Source organism: Callithrix jacchus, chromosome 6 (assembly GCF_049354715.1).
Source record: "Callithrix jacchus isolate 240 chromosome 6, calJac240_pri, whole genome shotgun sequence".
Taxonomy (NCBI): Eukaryota; Metazoa; Chordata; class Mammalia; order Primates; family Cebidae; genus Callithrix; species Callithrix jacchus.
The window spans coordinates 18365004-18381209 of NC_133507.1; the positions used below are offsets into that span (position 1 = coordinate 18365004).

Consider the following 16206-nt stretch of genomic DNA (forward strand, 5'->3'; position numbering starts at 1 on the left):
GTCCTCCTTATTTTTTTGCTAGATTTTAAAACTGGCTAGATTCGTATGTAAAAAGAAATGAATACACATGGGAAAAACAGTCAGACAGTCCCAAAGGCTACATACAATGAGTGAAACTAAATCTCCTTCCTATCCTAGACCCCCTGTTTTCCTCCCCAAGAAATCAATGTCTGCTACAATTTTCCAGTGCATATTCAATCAGATATGTGTGTACATAATTTCTTAAAACCCAAGCAAACACAGGAGAGGGTGCCCTGTTTTGCCCCTTGTTTTTGTCCCTTAAGATGGCTCAGAGCCATTCCATGTCAGATTAGGTTGATTCTTTTTTGAGACAGTGTCTCACCCTGTCACCTAGACTGGAGTGTAGTGGCATGATCTCAGCTCACTGCAACTTCTGCTTCCCAGGCTCAAGTGATATTCTTGCCTCAGCCCCCTAAGTACCTGGGACTACAGGCACATGCTACCACTGCCTGGCTAATTTTGTATTTTTAGTAGAGATGGGATTTCACCATGTTGGCCAGGCTGGTCTTAAACTCCTGACCTCAAATGATCCACCCACCTCGGCCTCCCAAAGTGTTGGGATTACAGGCATGAGCCACCACCCCGGCCATAATTACCATTTTTCACAGCAGTGTAGTGCTTCATTTAACCAGTTCTCTACTGATGGAAATTTAGGTTGTTTCCAAACCTTTGCTTCCAAACAAACAGCAAAAGTTTCTTGCATGTGCATGTTTACATACATATGCAATAAAAAGTCCCCAAAAGCAGAAGTCCCCAAACCAAAGGTTTGTACTTTTGAAAACATTAATAGATGTTACCACATTGCCTTCCAAGGCCTATACGAGTATCTTTTCCCTCATCAGTGGATGGACCAGAGGACCCGTTACTCATACTCCTTCCAGTCCTGGGTATCGGCAAACTTCATCTTTTCTAACATAGACAGTGGAAAATGATTTCTAAGTGTCATTTTTAACTTGGATTTATTTAACTGTGAGTGACATGAAGTGTCTTTTTGAGCTGCACTTTTAAAAGACAAAAGAAGCCGGTCACAGTGGCTCACACCTATAATCCCAGCACTTTAGGAGGCCAAGGTGGGTGGATCACAAAGGTTAGAAGTTTTCGACCAGTCTGGCCAACATGTCTCTGCTTAAAAAAAAAAAAAATACAAAAATTACAGCTACTTAGGAGGCTGAGGCAGGAGAATCACTTGAGCCTGGGAGGCGGAGGTTGCAGTGAACTGAGATCATGCCACTGCACTCCAGCCTGGGAGACAGAGTGAGACTCTGTCTCATGAAAAAAAAAAAAAGAAGAAGAAAGAAAGAAACAGAAAGTTAAATATTTCATCTAGCTTTCCCGTCAACTAGGACAATGGTTTTCAATGTGTGGTCTCTAGACCAACATCAGCGTCACCTGAGAACTTGTTAGAAATGCAAATTCTCAGCCCAATCAGACCAATGGAATCAGAATCTCTGCAAGCTCATTTTTGCAAGCCCTCTGTTTAGGCACCACCCCCTTGAGTTTCTGATTCCGTGGGTTCAGGGTGAGGCCGAGGAATGTGCATTTGAGTAAGTTCCCAGGCAATGCTGATGCTGCTTGTTCGGGGCCACACTTTGAGAACCACTGAGCTACAGCATCATTCTTGCAGTGATATTTAACCTGCATGCAGCTTTTCCAGTTCGCTCTTTACAAGAAAGATTGCCAGAAAGCAATGACATATGTTTAAAGGATTTAAAGTTTGTTTTTGTTAGGTATTAGTGGATCCACAGGAAGCGCCTAGTTGTGTTGAACAGGGATGCAGTTTACCTGTGGAAGCCTTGCTTTGAGGAAATGTTTGGAAAGCTGCTACCAGCCTAAGCTTCCAAAAGTCTAAGCAGCACCCCCATCTGTGAAGGTTGCTTACTGCAAGTAGAAAAGAAAGGGAGTATGAAAAGGGGTGGCCCAGAGGCAGGTGAGAGGTTGACTCAAAGAACGCCTTCTCATGTTGGTCTGAGCTGGAGAGATTCTTGTTCCTTAGAGCAGTGCTCCACAGTCCTGGTTACATCTGAAGGCTTGTAAAAGAACACCCAAGCCCAGATCCCACCCCAGACATTCTGATTTAATTACACTGGGGAGGGCCCAGGCATTAGTATGGTGGTTTGAGAAGACCCCCAGGTGTCTGGCTTGGAGGCTATTTCTTTAACTCTCTCAGTGATTCTGTAAGCCATTAAATACCCTATAATAAATATTTTTCCTGCTTAAAAAAAAAAAATCCCCAGATGATTCTAATGTACAATCAGGTTGAAGAACACTACTTTAGAGAAAACCCTAAAATTTAGATAAGCTACATTCTTGTTTATTTTTTTAATTGTGATAAAATGTGCATAACACAAAATTTACCATCCTAACCATTTTTAAGAGTACAGTTCAGTAGTGTTAAGTATATTCATCATTTTGCAGCCAATCTCCAGAAGTTTTCATCTTGCAAAACAAACTATACCCATTAAACAAAATCCCTATCCCCTCTCCCTAGCCCCTGGCAACAACCATTCTATTTTCCATCTGTAAATTTGACTAGTCCTGGTATGTGACATAAGTAGATCTTACAGTATTTGTCCTTTTGTGACTGATTTATTTCACTTAGCGTAATGCCCCCAAGGTTCTTCCATGCTGTAGCATGTGATGGATGGCCTTCCTTTAAAGCTGAGTAATACTGCATTGTATACACGTACCACATTGCGCTTATCCATTCATCCATTCAAGGCACACTTGGGCTGGTTCCACTTTTTGGCTATTGTGAATAATGCTGCTGTAAACATGGGTATACTTACATATTTTTAAAAGAAAGAATAATTAGAGTCAGTTATAGCCATTAACACTGAATGCTTATTATACCGTGGACCCTGATCTAAGCTGTTTATGTATATCACTTTATGTATATCACTCTAAATGACTCTATGGAGTCTTTACTGTTATTACCTCCATTTTACAGATGATGAAACAGACCTAGGAGAGTGTGGTAACTTACCCAAGGTAACAATATTTTACACAGTTTCCTCACTATAAAAATTGCCTGAGCTGTTTGTTAGAAGTTTCCGTTCCCAGGCCTCATCCTATTCCTGTGGGCTGCAGGCCTCCAGGAGGGCGCCTGAAAGCTATAGATTTTCCTTGTATACACACAGGGGTTACTTGTCATCAAAGAGAAGCTGGAGACATTTGGAGCCACTAAGTGGTAGGCCCAAGCCGTCTGGCCACCAGAGCCTTTTCCCTTAGCCATGAGGCCAGGCTGCTCCTTTAAGGCCTGTAATGCCTTAAATCCTTTAAGGGTCTGTAATGGCCCAAGGGAGGTGAACAAATGTCTCCAATGGGATTTCTAAACTTTTTATTTGTTGTGTGGTGTAGAAGCTGATTTCTATTGTGATCTCAGCTATTTGTCTGTACATCCCCTTTTTTACATCACAGCTTCATTTTGAAATCCAGCATTCCCTGGAAGCATAATATTCCTTCCATTGCTACCTTCTTAAAAAGAGAAACTTGGCCTGGCACAGTGGCTCACGCCTGTAATCCCAGCACTTTGGGAGGCCGAGGCGGGCAGATCACCTGAAGTCAGGAGTTCAAGACCAGCCTGGCCAACAACCGTGTCTCTACTAAAAATACAAAAATTAGCCGGGCATGGTGATACACACCTGTAATCCCAGCTACTCAGGAGGCTGAAGCAGGAGGATCACTTCAACCCGGAAGGCAGAAGTTATAGTGAGCCAAGATTGCACCACTGCACTCCAGCCTGGGTGACAGAGCAAGACTCTGTCTCAAAAAAAAAAGAAAAAAAGAGAAACTTGAATGAATCTGACTTCAGTGGGGACAACAGTCTGGCATTTCACATTCCAAAGTGAAGAGTTCAAGGGCCCTCCTGACCAGCTTTTTGTTCTTCCCTGTCTGCAGGACCCATTCAGGGGCCTTGTCATCAGAATCCACTCACTTCAGCAACTCTTTATTGAAGGCTGCAAACTGCCCCAGCGTGCTGGGTGCAAGAGGGAGAAAAATAGGCAACTGGATCCTCTACTATATCACTGGGGAGGGAGACAGCTGCTTCTCAGAGTTGGTGCCTGGGTCCTGCTGTTTAGGAGGAAGCAGCTCTTGGCCCAATTTTTTTCCCTTAGTTTTAAGCATCTTTTGCTTAAGCCCTTTCTAAGCGTTGGGAGCCCCCAGCACTTCCAGACTGTGCTTACTAGTCAAAAGCATAGGGGTTGTTGTCTGGGAGGAGACATGAGGAGGCCGCCAGGGGTGTCAGAAATATTCTGCATCTTCATCTGGGCAGTACTTCCATGGGTATAAATGTGTAAAACTTCATTGATTGTGCATTTTCCTGTAGGCATGTTATACCCCATTTAAAATAAAAATAAAGAGAATAGGGCAGGTTTGAGTGTATGGATGCATAATATTGCAAGACATATTGTAAAGGGAAAAAATGAGTTACCACTGGTATTTTTTAAAAGAATATGGGAGACTTACCTTTCACTCCATCTTCTACAGCATTTGAATTTTCTATCATGGGCATGAATTACTCAAAAACAAATTCACTGTAGATTCCGGAGCTTGGTCCCCATCTTACGGAATCAGCTTCTCTGGGGTCGAAGCCCAGGAATGCTCATTTCTAACGCCCTCTCCAGGTGATGCTATGCACACTGCAACTTAAGAACGACATGGGGTTGTGCTGGCCTGGTTTGGGCTACATCCTATACAAAAAGAAGCCGGGTCTAAGGGGAGTTTACCCCAGGTTCAAATGATAGTGTCCCCCATGCCTTGATGATCAGGGAAGGAGCTGTTCAAATCTATTAGGGATGCCAAAGTCGGCAACTCCTGTTTCCGATGTAAATCCGTACTCTTCTCATACCAGTCTATTGTGTCGACATCCCTAACATTCCCTGTGAGATTTTAAATTGGCTCCCTACAGAGGAGTTTGGGGTTGGGCCTTAGAAGGATGTGATGAATCCCTTCACTTGTATATGCCCATTCACTTCCTCCTCTTAGCAAAGTTGCTGAGACATAACATGGCTTCAGTAACTTCCCAAGGGTACACCAGCTGAGATCATCTCTCCTGGGCAAACGAGGCCCAAACACCCTCTCTGTTCAGAGTTCTCTGTGTATTTTTGAATGAGCCTGCCTCCCTTGGCACCCTGTCCCTACGTCACCAAGAACGTTTTACCCTAATCCTCAGAGCATCCTGGCAGTCCCTCTGAACTGAAGTTCATCTTTCCTCTCCTTTCCAACACTGACAAGAAGATCCTGTAAATAACATCCGCTTGCTACTTTTCTTAACACCATGAATCATCATACACATGGGTGTAGCATCCCAATGTATAGCCTAGGAAGCTAATCTCAAAGGATTTTGCTCTCGCTTTATTTATTTACTTACTTACTTTTTTTTTGAGCCTGAGTCTCACTCTGTTACCCAGGCTGCAGTACAGGGATGCGATCATGGCTCATTGTAGCCTCTGTCTCCCCGGCTCAGGGGATCCTGTTGCCTCAGCCTCCTGAGTAGTGGGGACTACAGGGACACACCACTGTCCCCAGCTAATTTTTTTATTTTTGTAGAGATGAGGTCTTGCCATTTTGCCCAGGCTGGTCTTGCTATTTAAATCTGTGTGTGCACATACATGCTCCTGCATACCCTGAAATCTGCTTTGATATCCATAAGTGTTTAGACAGCGTTCTTGTGACCTACCTTTTAAGAAGTGTTGTACATTCGATACATAGTACCTCTGCTCTTGGGCACTGCGGAGGCCATTTCCTCTTATCCCAAGGGGCATCTAGGAACCTCTCTCTGGAGAGCCAGAGAGCAGTGTCTGAGTGTCTCTGTCTCTCTCTCCCCTCCTACGCACTCACATGAATATATACACATATATATTTTTCTCTCTTTTAGCATACTGGCACCCATTTAGTAACCTTCCAGCTTGAATTTCCTCCAGATACTCTGCACCTGAAATGATTGAGCAACCTCTCTCTTTTGCCCATAGGCTGCACCTGGGAATTTGGAGCCATGGTAAACTACATCAAGAAGACATATCCCCTGACCCAGCTGGTCGTCGTGGGCTTCAGCCTGGGTGGTAACATCGTGTGCAAATACTTGGGGGAGACTCAGGCAAACCAAGAGAAGGTCCTGTGCTGCGTCAGCGTGTGTCAGGGGTACAGCGCACTGAGGTGAGTCATCTCTGTCTTTCATCAGGGCCTGCACAGCACGCTGGTCTGTGAAGCTGGGGAACACTGTGGCCAACTGAGCGGAAGTTTCTTGAGTCTTGGACTCACCTTATTTTGTTTACATATCATGCATTGGAGTTGTCCCATCAGACCCCGTAAGCCCAGGATGTGCAGCTGCATTTTGGGATCAGATCTGTAATTGGAGAAGTCAAAACCCCCTTTGATAGTTGCTGTTTCCCTAGGGAATCTCTGTGAGGTGACTTAATTTGTTCAGGCTTCAGGAGTTTTATGGAACCGTGGGTTAATGAAAGAGCACAGGAGACTGGCAAGCTGGGATGGGAAAGCTGGGTTTGATGATCCCAGATTTTTCCTTCCTGAGGAAGAGCTGAGTCTCAGATGACACCTGGAAGGGATTTGTAGAAATCATTTATTGCTTGTCTCTCTTAGGCATCCCAAACATCATCACAAAGGATCTACTGGGTCAAGCTTTCTCCCACCCCTTAGTCTCCTGCCGCAGATACCCCACAGGATGAGTCCTAGGAGGGCGTGGTCATCTGCTCTGATTCCCCTCAGGATCACTGCTGTCCCAGGTCTCTCGAGAGTCACCACACTCACACCATACACACACACCTCTCCAGGCTCTTCAAATACATTCATATTTTTTTCCGTACTCTTCCTGGTGTCTTGTATTACAAATGAGTATAACCAGTTATTTGCAATCTTCTGAAAAAATTCTAAAATTAAATTTTAAACACAAGAAAGTTTAAAAACACCTCCCTATTGATCCCCAGTCTAATGCTAAACAGTTATTATCGTTATTCAAAGAATCTTTCCTTTTTGCCTCACCTGTACATCTCATGCTGCAGTTTAAACATACCTTGTTGTTTTCCGATAGATAGAGGCTATCTATATTATTTCTAAAAATACATATTACTGGATCTTAAAGCCAGTATACCCAAAAGGCACATGTGGGCCCAGGATTCAGCCTCTCCCTATGAGGAGGCTTAAAGCTGGCCAAAAAAGATGATCTAAATGTACCCACAATAGACAGAAACATCTCTGATGAAACCCTTCCTGAGTCCCAGAGCCAAGGTCTGGGTTCCGGTTTTCCTTGCCAGCAATATGGGCTTGATGATAATAAGGGGTACCTACCTCATAGCATCACTGAGAGTCCAACGAGTTGATACCTATGAAGTGCTTAGAACGGTGCCCAGCACACAGAACATAAGCCACTCTTCATTTCCATTATTGTCATCATCATCATTCGCTGTAAAATGAAGGAGGTGGGTTAGATCTGCAGATCACAAAGATGGATCCCATGAACTAGTGACTGCCTCACTTCAGAAGGAATCACCTGGAAGATCGTGTTAGAAAGAAATTCTGTTTCTTGGGCCCCACCCTTGAAAATTTTGATTCATGAAGTTGGAGGACTGGAACCCCAGAAATCTACATTTTGGACACATTTCATAGGTGACTTTTGATGTTTAGCAGTCCCTGGGATTAGTGACCTCAGTGGTCTCACCAGCTCTCGTGTTCCAGGACCAGCCTAGTCCCTGATCTTCCTACCAGGAATCTTTTCCTTCACTCCTCTGGACACTGGGGAGTCAGCTGAGAGGACATGTGCCTTTATCTTGGTGTGACTAGAAATATCCAACTCCCAGTTCATAGCCATGTGTAACCAGAAGTAACCAAAATCCTATCGGGCCCAGTTACTTGGATAAGAAAGACATGAGCAAGGGCCTACCCCAGGATCCAAGGGAGCTTGGACGTTTGTTTTCTTTTCCTTTTTCAATGCACAAAATCTGAAATGACAATCGCTTCATCTCATTTTGCTACGATAGCGCCCTCTGCTGTCAGCAAGAGCACACGATTGACACTGCAAACTAAAGTGTTTGAACTAAGGTAAAGACGGCTCAAGAAGCTAAGAAACTAAAATCTGTGAGGTGCTTTACATTTCGCAGGCGTAGCCTACATAGCCTCTTCCCTGAGACCTCAGAGGGCTTCATACACATAACTATTGGCTCACCAACCTCCCGCAATGAGGAGCAAGTTGCAACTTTATTCTCTGGAGCACAGAGAACTAACCTCTAGGCTGATCGTGTGGCCCTGCATATGGGAACTGGCAGCAGGTCAGAGAGACACCGCTGGCCTGTGTGTGCCAGTGCAAGGCTCAGGTGCCCTCAGCATTTAAACCAGGTCTATGGAACAGATGGAACACAGTCCCTTACTTTAAACCAGCATAACTTTTTTTTTCCTGCCAAGGCTTGAGGGCGGTGAGCCTTTCGGCACTGGGATGGTGGCGGCTGCATAAGTGATTCCCATCACACCGAGGTGGAGCTGGGAGGCCTGTCTGCCTCTGCAGGGGCCACACGAGAGTTCATGCGTCTGGTAAATCTCTCCTAGCTGAGCCTGGAGTCCTGCTTCCTCAGTAATCCCCTCCCTCTGGCTTCTCCTCCTGTAGTTCATCTCCCATCCAGCCAGAGCCCACTGAAGGTGCAAAGAGAAGCCAGCTACCTGCTTGCTGTAGTTAGCAAAGTCTAGCTGCTGCTAAACTAGCTCACCTTTTACCGTGTGCTGAACCACTGAAGGAGGAACACAAATGCCCTGAAATCACCTGGCATCCAGCAGGCTTTAACCTGTCCCTCCGCAGAAACAGCTGCCAACCCGCCCGGGGACTCTGTGTGGTCAGACATCTTCCTAGGTAATGGGGACACAGCCCTGCACAAGGCAGACTAAATTCCCTCCCTCGTGGAGCTTAAAGAAAATGGGGAGGGAAGCATTTTTGGTCTGGTTTCAGGTAAAATAAATTCTTCTTTCCCAAGAAAGCCCTTAACAATCCTACATTGCAGAATTGACCAATAATAAAACTAAAAAGCATTTTATTGCAGTTGGGTATAAAAGATAGTCTCTGTATCTGAGGATGTCACAGCACTTAAGATAATAGAGTGATAGCTACAAAGCCACAGACCAACAAATGCATGTTACTAACATATTACACGTTAGGCATATGGGTACCAAGGAGGTCCTCAGTCAAGTCGGGGGGGTCAGTGAGGAGGGATTTCTGAAGAAGGTGAGGGTGAGGAGGGATTTCTGAAGGAGGTGAGGGTGAGGAGGACGGTAGCACAGGGCTCAGACCAGGGGCAGAAGCCTCTTACAGCAAGGGTCCCAAACCGCTGTTAGGAACTGGGCTACACAGCAGGAGGTGAGTGGTGGGCGGGTCACAGTGGGGAAGTAGTGGGTGAAGCTTCATCTGCATTTACTGCCCCTTACCGTCGCTCACATGATGGCCTGAGCTCCGCCTCCTGTCAGATCAGCTGTGGCATTGGATTCTCATAGGAGGGTGAGCCTTACTGTGAACCACACATGTGAGGGATCAAGGTTGCACCCACCTTATGGGAATCTAATACCTGATGATCTGTCACTGTCTCCCGTCACCCCCAGATGGGACTGTCTAGTTGCAGGAAAATAAGCTCAGGGATCCCACTGATTCTACATTATAGTGAGTTGTATAATTATTTCATTATGTATTATAATATAATAATAATAGGGAAAAAGTGCACTATAAATATAATGTGCTTGAATCATCCTGAAGCTATCTTCCACAAAACCAGTCCCAAGGACCACTGCCTTACAGGACAGTAGAGGAATTATCAGAGGAGCATTTCAAACTTCCTCAAAGGCTCTTATGCTCCTGGCTAAGTGAATATGTAGAGGAATTATCAGAGAAGCGTTTAGAATCTCCTGAAAGGCGCTTATCCTCCTGGCTAAGTGAACGTGTTGGGTCAAACCTCCTGAAAGGCACTTACACTCCTGGCTAAGTGAATGTGTTGGGTCACTAAGACTTGGCCACCTGAATATCCTAGAGTTCTTTGAACAAGGCCTTCTTACCTCAGGCAGAGGCAGGTACCACTTTTCCTGCCAAATATAGGGGGTATTATCTCTTTTGCTTTTGATGGGCAAATTCCAGGCTAGAAATGAGTTTATGACAAAAGCAAATGTTATCATTCGTAAAGTTCCCCCAGAGACTGGGACTTTCCTAAAGTTTGTTTTTATAGTTGAAGAGCTGTAAAATACAGTCACTTTGTGCCATCAATGACTTTGAATCATAATCAAACGAAGAGGGGAAAACCGCAGCATTTAAGTGAGACTCTGTGAACAGAACTTCAACCTGGGAAACAGCTCAGCTTCCCACCACTGGCCTGTGATGTCGACCTGACCCCACGGTTGCCCTTAGTGCCTCAGGGCTTTTTGTTTATTTTGTTGTTAATTTTTTATCAGAATAACGAGGCACCATATGCATACTCTTTCATACTCTTTGATTCTAACTGATTCCTGTGAATGTACATCCTGTAAAAGGGGAAAGGTTCTGTTAAGAAAGAAAGGGGCTTGGTAGGTGGCCATCCCTACCCTAGTCTGAAGTCCATCTTTCTGTCCCATCCTTCCACCCCAATGGAACTAACAAAGCCTAGCCTGGCAGGTACCAAAAACTCTTGGCCCACCTCTTGTGTGGTACAAACATGGTTTTTTTGTGCTCACGCTTTTAAGCTGAACGAGGTAGAGGTGATGACCTCTCTACAGATTGGCTCTGTCCCTGAAGGGCAACCAGCTACCAGCCCAGAACCTTCTGGCTAGGTCTTTTGGGTACAGAGGCTCCACCGTCCCTCTTCCCAGAGGCCTGACTGTTCAAGGCCGGGCTTGGCCAGCCTGCCTAGGACCGTGCCCCCTTTCTCTCTCTGGGGGCTGGTCTGGTCCTGGTTTTGCCCCACTAGAGGATTACTCTCTTACAGTGCCAAGTTAGAAATAATCCACATGTCCAGCATGGGAGATAGTTAAATAAACTAATAAAACTGGTGTTCATTCACCTACTGTGTAGGCATGGAAATCTGGCTGGGGAAGCACATGGACAGGGCTGGTGGTGCTGCCTCCTCCCTCTCCGTGGACTGCTGCAGAACCTGGGCTCTGGAAAACAGGGATAACATTACCTGCCAAGTGCCACCACATAAGAGTTAGAGGGTGGCCCTCACAGCCACCTGGCATGTGCCAGTCACACACTAGCCCAGTAGGCAGGCATGCTTCTGGACCAGCCCACCAGCCATGCCTGGAACTCCTGGCACTTCGGTTTCCTTGCCTCTTCAATTGCATAAGCCTAATTAAAAGATAGTTTTACTTGGCGGAGATCCCAATTAATGATTTTCCTTTACCGCTTGATCAGCAAGACAGAAGTTTTTTTAGGTTTCCCCTCCACACCCACTCTCCCCTTTCATGTGCCTGTCGGTAAACCAAAAAATTGGCCTGCCAGTTAGGACACTAAATACAGAAAGCGTTCACCTGACAATTGAAGCAGACTTGATCCTGGCAGGCTCAGTGACTGAGAGAAGGGCCAGGTGCTAGAAGAGAGTGTCAGGAGTGCCACCAACAAAGCCTCTGGTGCTCAAGAGGGCCTTTCCCAGGATCCCCTTCTGCTGCGCTGTCTTGGTGTCGCCATAGATTTCTCCACAGATGTTAGAGCTCTGCACATTAGAGCCTCTGTTTTAATGCAGAGGCCACAGCCTGAGAGCTGGCTCTCTCCACGCAAGCACCTTGCCCCATGGCTAGAGCCCCCTCCCAGCTGCCCACCCACACCCCCACACCGCAGTCGCCCTCACTCGCTGTGGTTCTTCCAGGGCCCAGGAAACCTTCATGCAGTGGGATCAGTGCCGGCGCTTCTACAACTTCCTCATGGCCGACAACATGAAGAAGATCATCCTCTCGCACAGGTAGGTCACCTTCTGTTCTCTCTCAGGTGACAGACAGTTCCTTCCTGAGCTCATCTGGGAGCCATGGAAAGCCAGGACTCCTGTTCCTTCAGGGAAAAAAAAATGCAGGGGTGATACAGACTCTCTGCTCCCTGCATTTGTGACTCGATTAGAAACAAACTTGTCTTGTCCAGGCGTGGTGGCTCATGCCTGTAACTCCAGAACTTTGGGAGGATGAGGCAGGCAGATCATGTGAGGCCAGAAGTTCGAGATCAGCCTGGCCAACATGGTAAAACCCTGTCTCTACCAAAAATTAGCCAGACGTGGTGGTGGCACCTGTAATCCCAGCTACTCAGGAGGCTAAAGCAGGAAAATTGCTTGAGCCCAGGTGGTGGAGGTTGCAGTGAGCCAAGATTGCACCACTGCACTCCAGCCTGAGTGACAGAACAACATCCTATCTGAAAAAAAAAAAGAAAAGAAATTTGTCCCAAGCTACTGAATTTGCCAAACTGCCTTATGCTTTTGTAATTCCCAGTAAATCTAAGACAAGGAACCACTTCTATACCCTTTTTTCCCAAGGTGGCTGTCATTATTGAGGATACCTTCCCTGTAGGATGCTTCTGTGCCGGGGTGATCAGGACTCATTCTTGGCTGGCCCCTGGGCCTCTGACCAAGCAGCAGGGGGACAGGAGGCTCGGAGTGTGGCATGGGCACCTCCCTGCTCGGAGTTTGAGCCTCTGCGTAGTCTTCATGCTAGTCCTGTCTCTCCAGCTCAGAATCCTGCGGTGGGTTAACCTGTCAAGTGCTGAGAGCACCAGATAAAAGTAATGACTTCTTATTATGATGATTACTATAGCTGACATTTCTGCCTCCTCTCCCCACATCTCTCATCCCCTGTAGCTGGACTAGGCTCCCGTGCCCCCTGGCCTCTCCCACACCACTTACTGCCCTTGCTGAGAATACTTTCCCATTTCTCTGCTGGTGGGAATCCAGCTCATCCTTTAAAGTCCATCTCAATTCTTCTGTTTCTGTGAAGCAACTCATCCATGCCCATGTTGCTTTTCTGTTGCTTCCCCTCTGTAAATCCTATGTCTAGAACCAAACTTGAGAGCATTGGAGGGCTTAAGAATGTTTTGATTGCTCCCAGCGCCTGAGACACAGGCACACTCAAAAAAATCTGGGGGATTTTTGTACCACTCTAGGAAAAGCAATCCGACTAAATGATCAGTTGCTTATTCTCTTTATTCCAGTGGTTAAAGCAGGCCTCACACCCCAGATTGGGCTTCCTATGGGTGGGCATTCCCATGGACCTGAGCAAGGCTGGGCTTGAAGGCCCTATCAGCCTGCCACGTTGCCAGAAGTGACCTTGTGCCCTCTTGTTAGGAAGGAGAGCAGAGGGAGACTTATGTCCCCTGTGCTGGCTGGAAAATCAGCTGCTCCCACTCAGCTCGTGTTGTTTGAGATTAAGCCGTGTGTTGGGCACAGAGGTGCATGGGGCTCAGCTAAGGTTTGGATGGGCTTGGAGACTGCAGAGGTTTTATAGCCTGAAGCGGAAAGGGGTGGGTCCAGGCGTTTGACACCAAGTCCAAGTCCTCTGTCTGCCTTTTTACATCTCTGGAGTTGAAAGTGACTCCTCACAGGGAACATATGTTTTGCTAAAGGACCCGGTCTTGATAGTAATTAGTATAGAAGGTTCAAAGTATGAGAGTCTTTTGAGTATACTCTAAGTATTTACATTTTTCAAATTTACTACAGAAAGACAAACATTTAGAAATTTTAGGGTAACTGAATTTTTGAATTCTATCCAGTAGGTATATAATCTTCCTAATATTCTTCTGAAAAAATAAATGCTACAGAAATGTGTTCTTCTTTTGGAGAGGTTGTGAGTGGAAGCAGAATACTAAGTTACCATAGTAAATCCTTCCCACCGCAGGGTCATCCTCAGCAAACTCAGTCCGCTTCCAGGTGTGTGACTGAGAAACCTTGGCTGGGAAGGGAGGTCAGAAGTGCAACTTCTGACCCCTACCTCTAACGTCATCCTTTCAAGATGGATTTCTTCATAATAGAAATGCTGGTTCCACTTGGGGGTTGGGGGAAAAAAAGAAATGACTGCTCTCCTGAATAGATCTTAGCTTTTATCTAAGACACTGGAAAGCTGTTGATTTGCCAAACACTAAATGGGTTAACCCTTGTCTTCCCTGGTTTTTGTTTGTGTGTTTTCCTCTCCTTCCTGCACACTGAGTCTTCCTTGTTAAGCAACACAAACAGCTCAGTAAGGGGAAGGGTCTCTGCCAAGGGGACATTGTCGACATAGTGGAAGGACGAGGCCCCTATGCCTTTGCCCACAGCCCTCCACTCACCACAGGGCCCATCTTGAGCCACCCACGCCTGAGCTGAAGGTTTTAATACTCATCTAGGCTCAAACCCAATCTTTAGTTTGTCTGGGTACCCCTGAAAAGGGAAATAAGGTTTTGACATTCATTTTTCTGCACTTACTCAAAAGTCAACGGCACCAGCTCATCTTCTGGGACGTTCCAAAGGCTAAAGTTCTATTTGTAACTGACCACATTGCTCTGCCTCCTGGCTGTTCATCCTCCACATCTTAGTCTCTGTTTGCTTTTGTGTTTGCTCTAGGCAAGCTCTTTTTGGAGACCATGTTAAGAAACCCCAGAGCCTGGAGGACACGGACTTGAGCCGGCTCTACACAGCAACATCCCTGATGCAGATTGACGACAATGTGATGAGGTGTGTCCCCGCAGACAGGAAAGGGACAGGCTGGGGCTGGGTGCCAGGCGGGAGGCTGCAGGCCAGCTCTTCCCATCACTGGTGCTTTGCTCTGCCCACTTTAGTGTCAAGGGTGTTGTTTTTTTTTTCTTTGAGTAAGTGTCTAGTGTTTAAAAACACAAGATTGTACAGAAAAATTTAAATTTCTGGTTTCTCCTGGTAAATAGGAAAAGGATCTGACTGCTCATTCTGTATTCCTGCGTAGCATAGGTAGCTTGATTCAGGAAGCTGGGGTGTGCAGGCTGAGCTTGGGCCATCTTCACCCACCTGTCTTGCCTCAACACCGGGGCAAGCGTCAGGTGCCACATCAGTCTGCATTCTGCAATGGAGCAAAAAGCAAAGGAAATATTTCTTGTACTTCTCTATGTCTCTAACAAGAGTAGAAAAACTGGCTAGGGGCAGTGTCTCATGCCTGTAATCCTAACACTTTGGGAAGCCACAGCAGGAAAATCGCTTGAGCCCAGGAGATCGAGGCTGCAGTGAGCACTATTCATGCCATTGCACTCCAGCCAGGGTGACAGAGCAAGACCTTTCTCAAAATTAACAACAACAACAACAAAAAAAAAAAACGTAGAAAAACAGAAGATACACCAAGAAGGCTGTGTGTTTCAAGCAACATAAGACAGAGCCTCCCTGTTTGGGGCCTGGAGACTCCCCTCTGAGTGAAAGATGCAAATACTGCCCCCTTCATTCATCTATTCTTCACCTGCCTGGCTCCTCCAGGCACCTGAAGTTGCAGCCTTGACAGTATCCTCTTTCCTGGCACCAGTAGTTTCTGACTGAGGTTAGCCTTAGCTGAAAAAGGTAGAGTTGACCTCTGACCTCATCATTCTCTTTCCCTGATCCTTTTCCTTTAACAATCATTTGAGGCCGGGAACAGTGGCTCACACCTGCAATCCCAGCACTTTGGGAGGTCAGAGCTGGAGGATCACATGAGATGAGAAGTTTGAGACCAGCCTGGGCAACATAGCAAGTCCCTGTCTCTACAAAAAAATTGAAAAATAAAAATAGCCGAACATAGTGGCACACAGCTGTAGTCCCAGCTATGTGGGAGGCTGAGACGGGAGGATCACTTGAGCTCGTAAGTTTGAGGTTACAGTGAGCTATGGTCACAGCACTGAGGTTACAGTGAGCTGTGATTACAACACCGCACTGCAGCCCAGCCTGGGCAACAGAGCAAGGCCCTGTCCCTTAAAAATAAAAAGTAAATTATTTGATATCTTTAGATGTGGTTTAAAGCAAGCAATTATTCTTCATCTAATAGATAGGTAGATATTGACCTGAGGGTATAGGATCTCTACTTTTCTTCCTTATGAGAATTTAGTGGCCTTCTTACACCAAGTAACCTTGAAATATGCCTGCTGTTTCTCAAAGGAAATGAAAACTAGGAAATTGCTAGTATGTTCAGAAGGTGAAAAAGGAATCTTACTCACCCTCATTTCAGATGAGGTATGTGACTTTATTGTGGTGTCTGGTAAGAAAAAAACAAATTAAATTTCCCATTTGTCTCCTA

General features: G+C 45.9%; 1 protein-coding gene across 12 annotated transcripts in view; it reads left to right on the forward strand.

The window, feature by feature from the left end:
- Positions 1–16206, forward strand: part of ABHD2 (abhydrolase domain containing 2, acylglycerol lipase) — a 117974-nt gene that overhangs the window by 91048 nt on the left and 10720 nt on the right. For all 12 annotated transcript variants that reach the window (XM_078326734.1, XM_054257223.2, XM_078326735.1 and 9 more), the window contains 3 exons: positions 5994–6177; positions 11838–11930; positions 14544–14654. In XM_078326734.1, coding sequence (XP_078182860.1) covers positions 5994–6177; positions 11838–11930; positions 14544–14654 — 388 coding nt within the window. The remainder of the gene's footprint in view (positions 1–5993; positions 6178–11837; positions 11931–14543; positions 14655–16206) is intronic.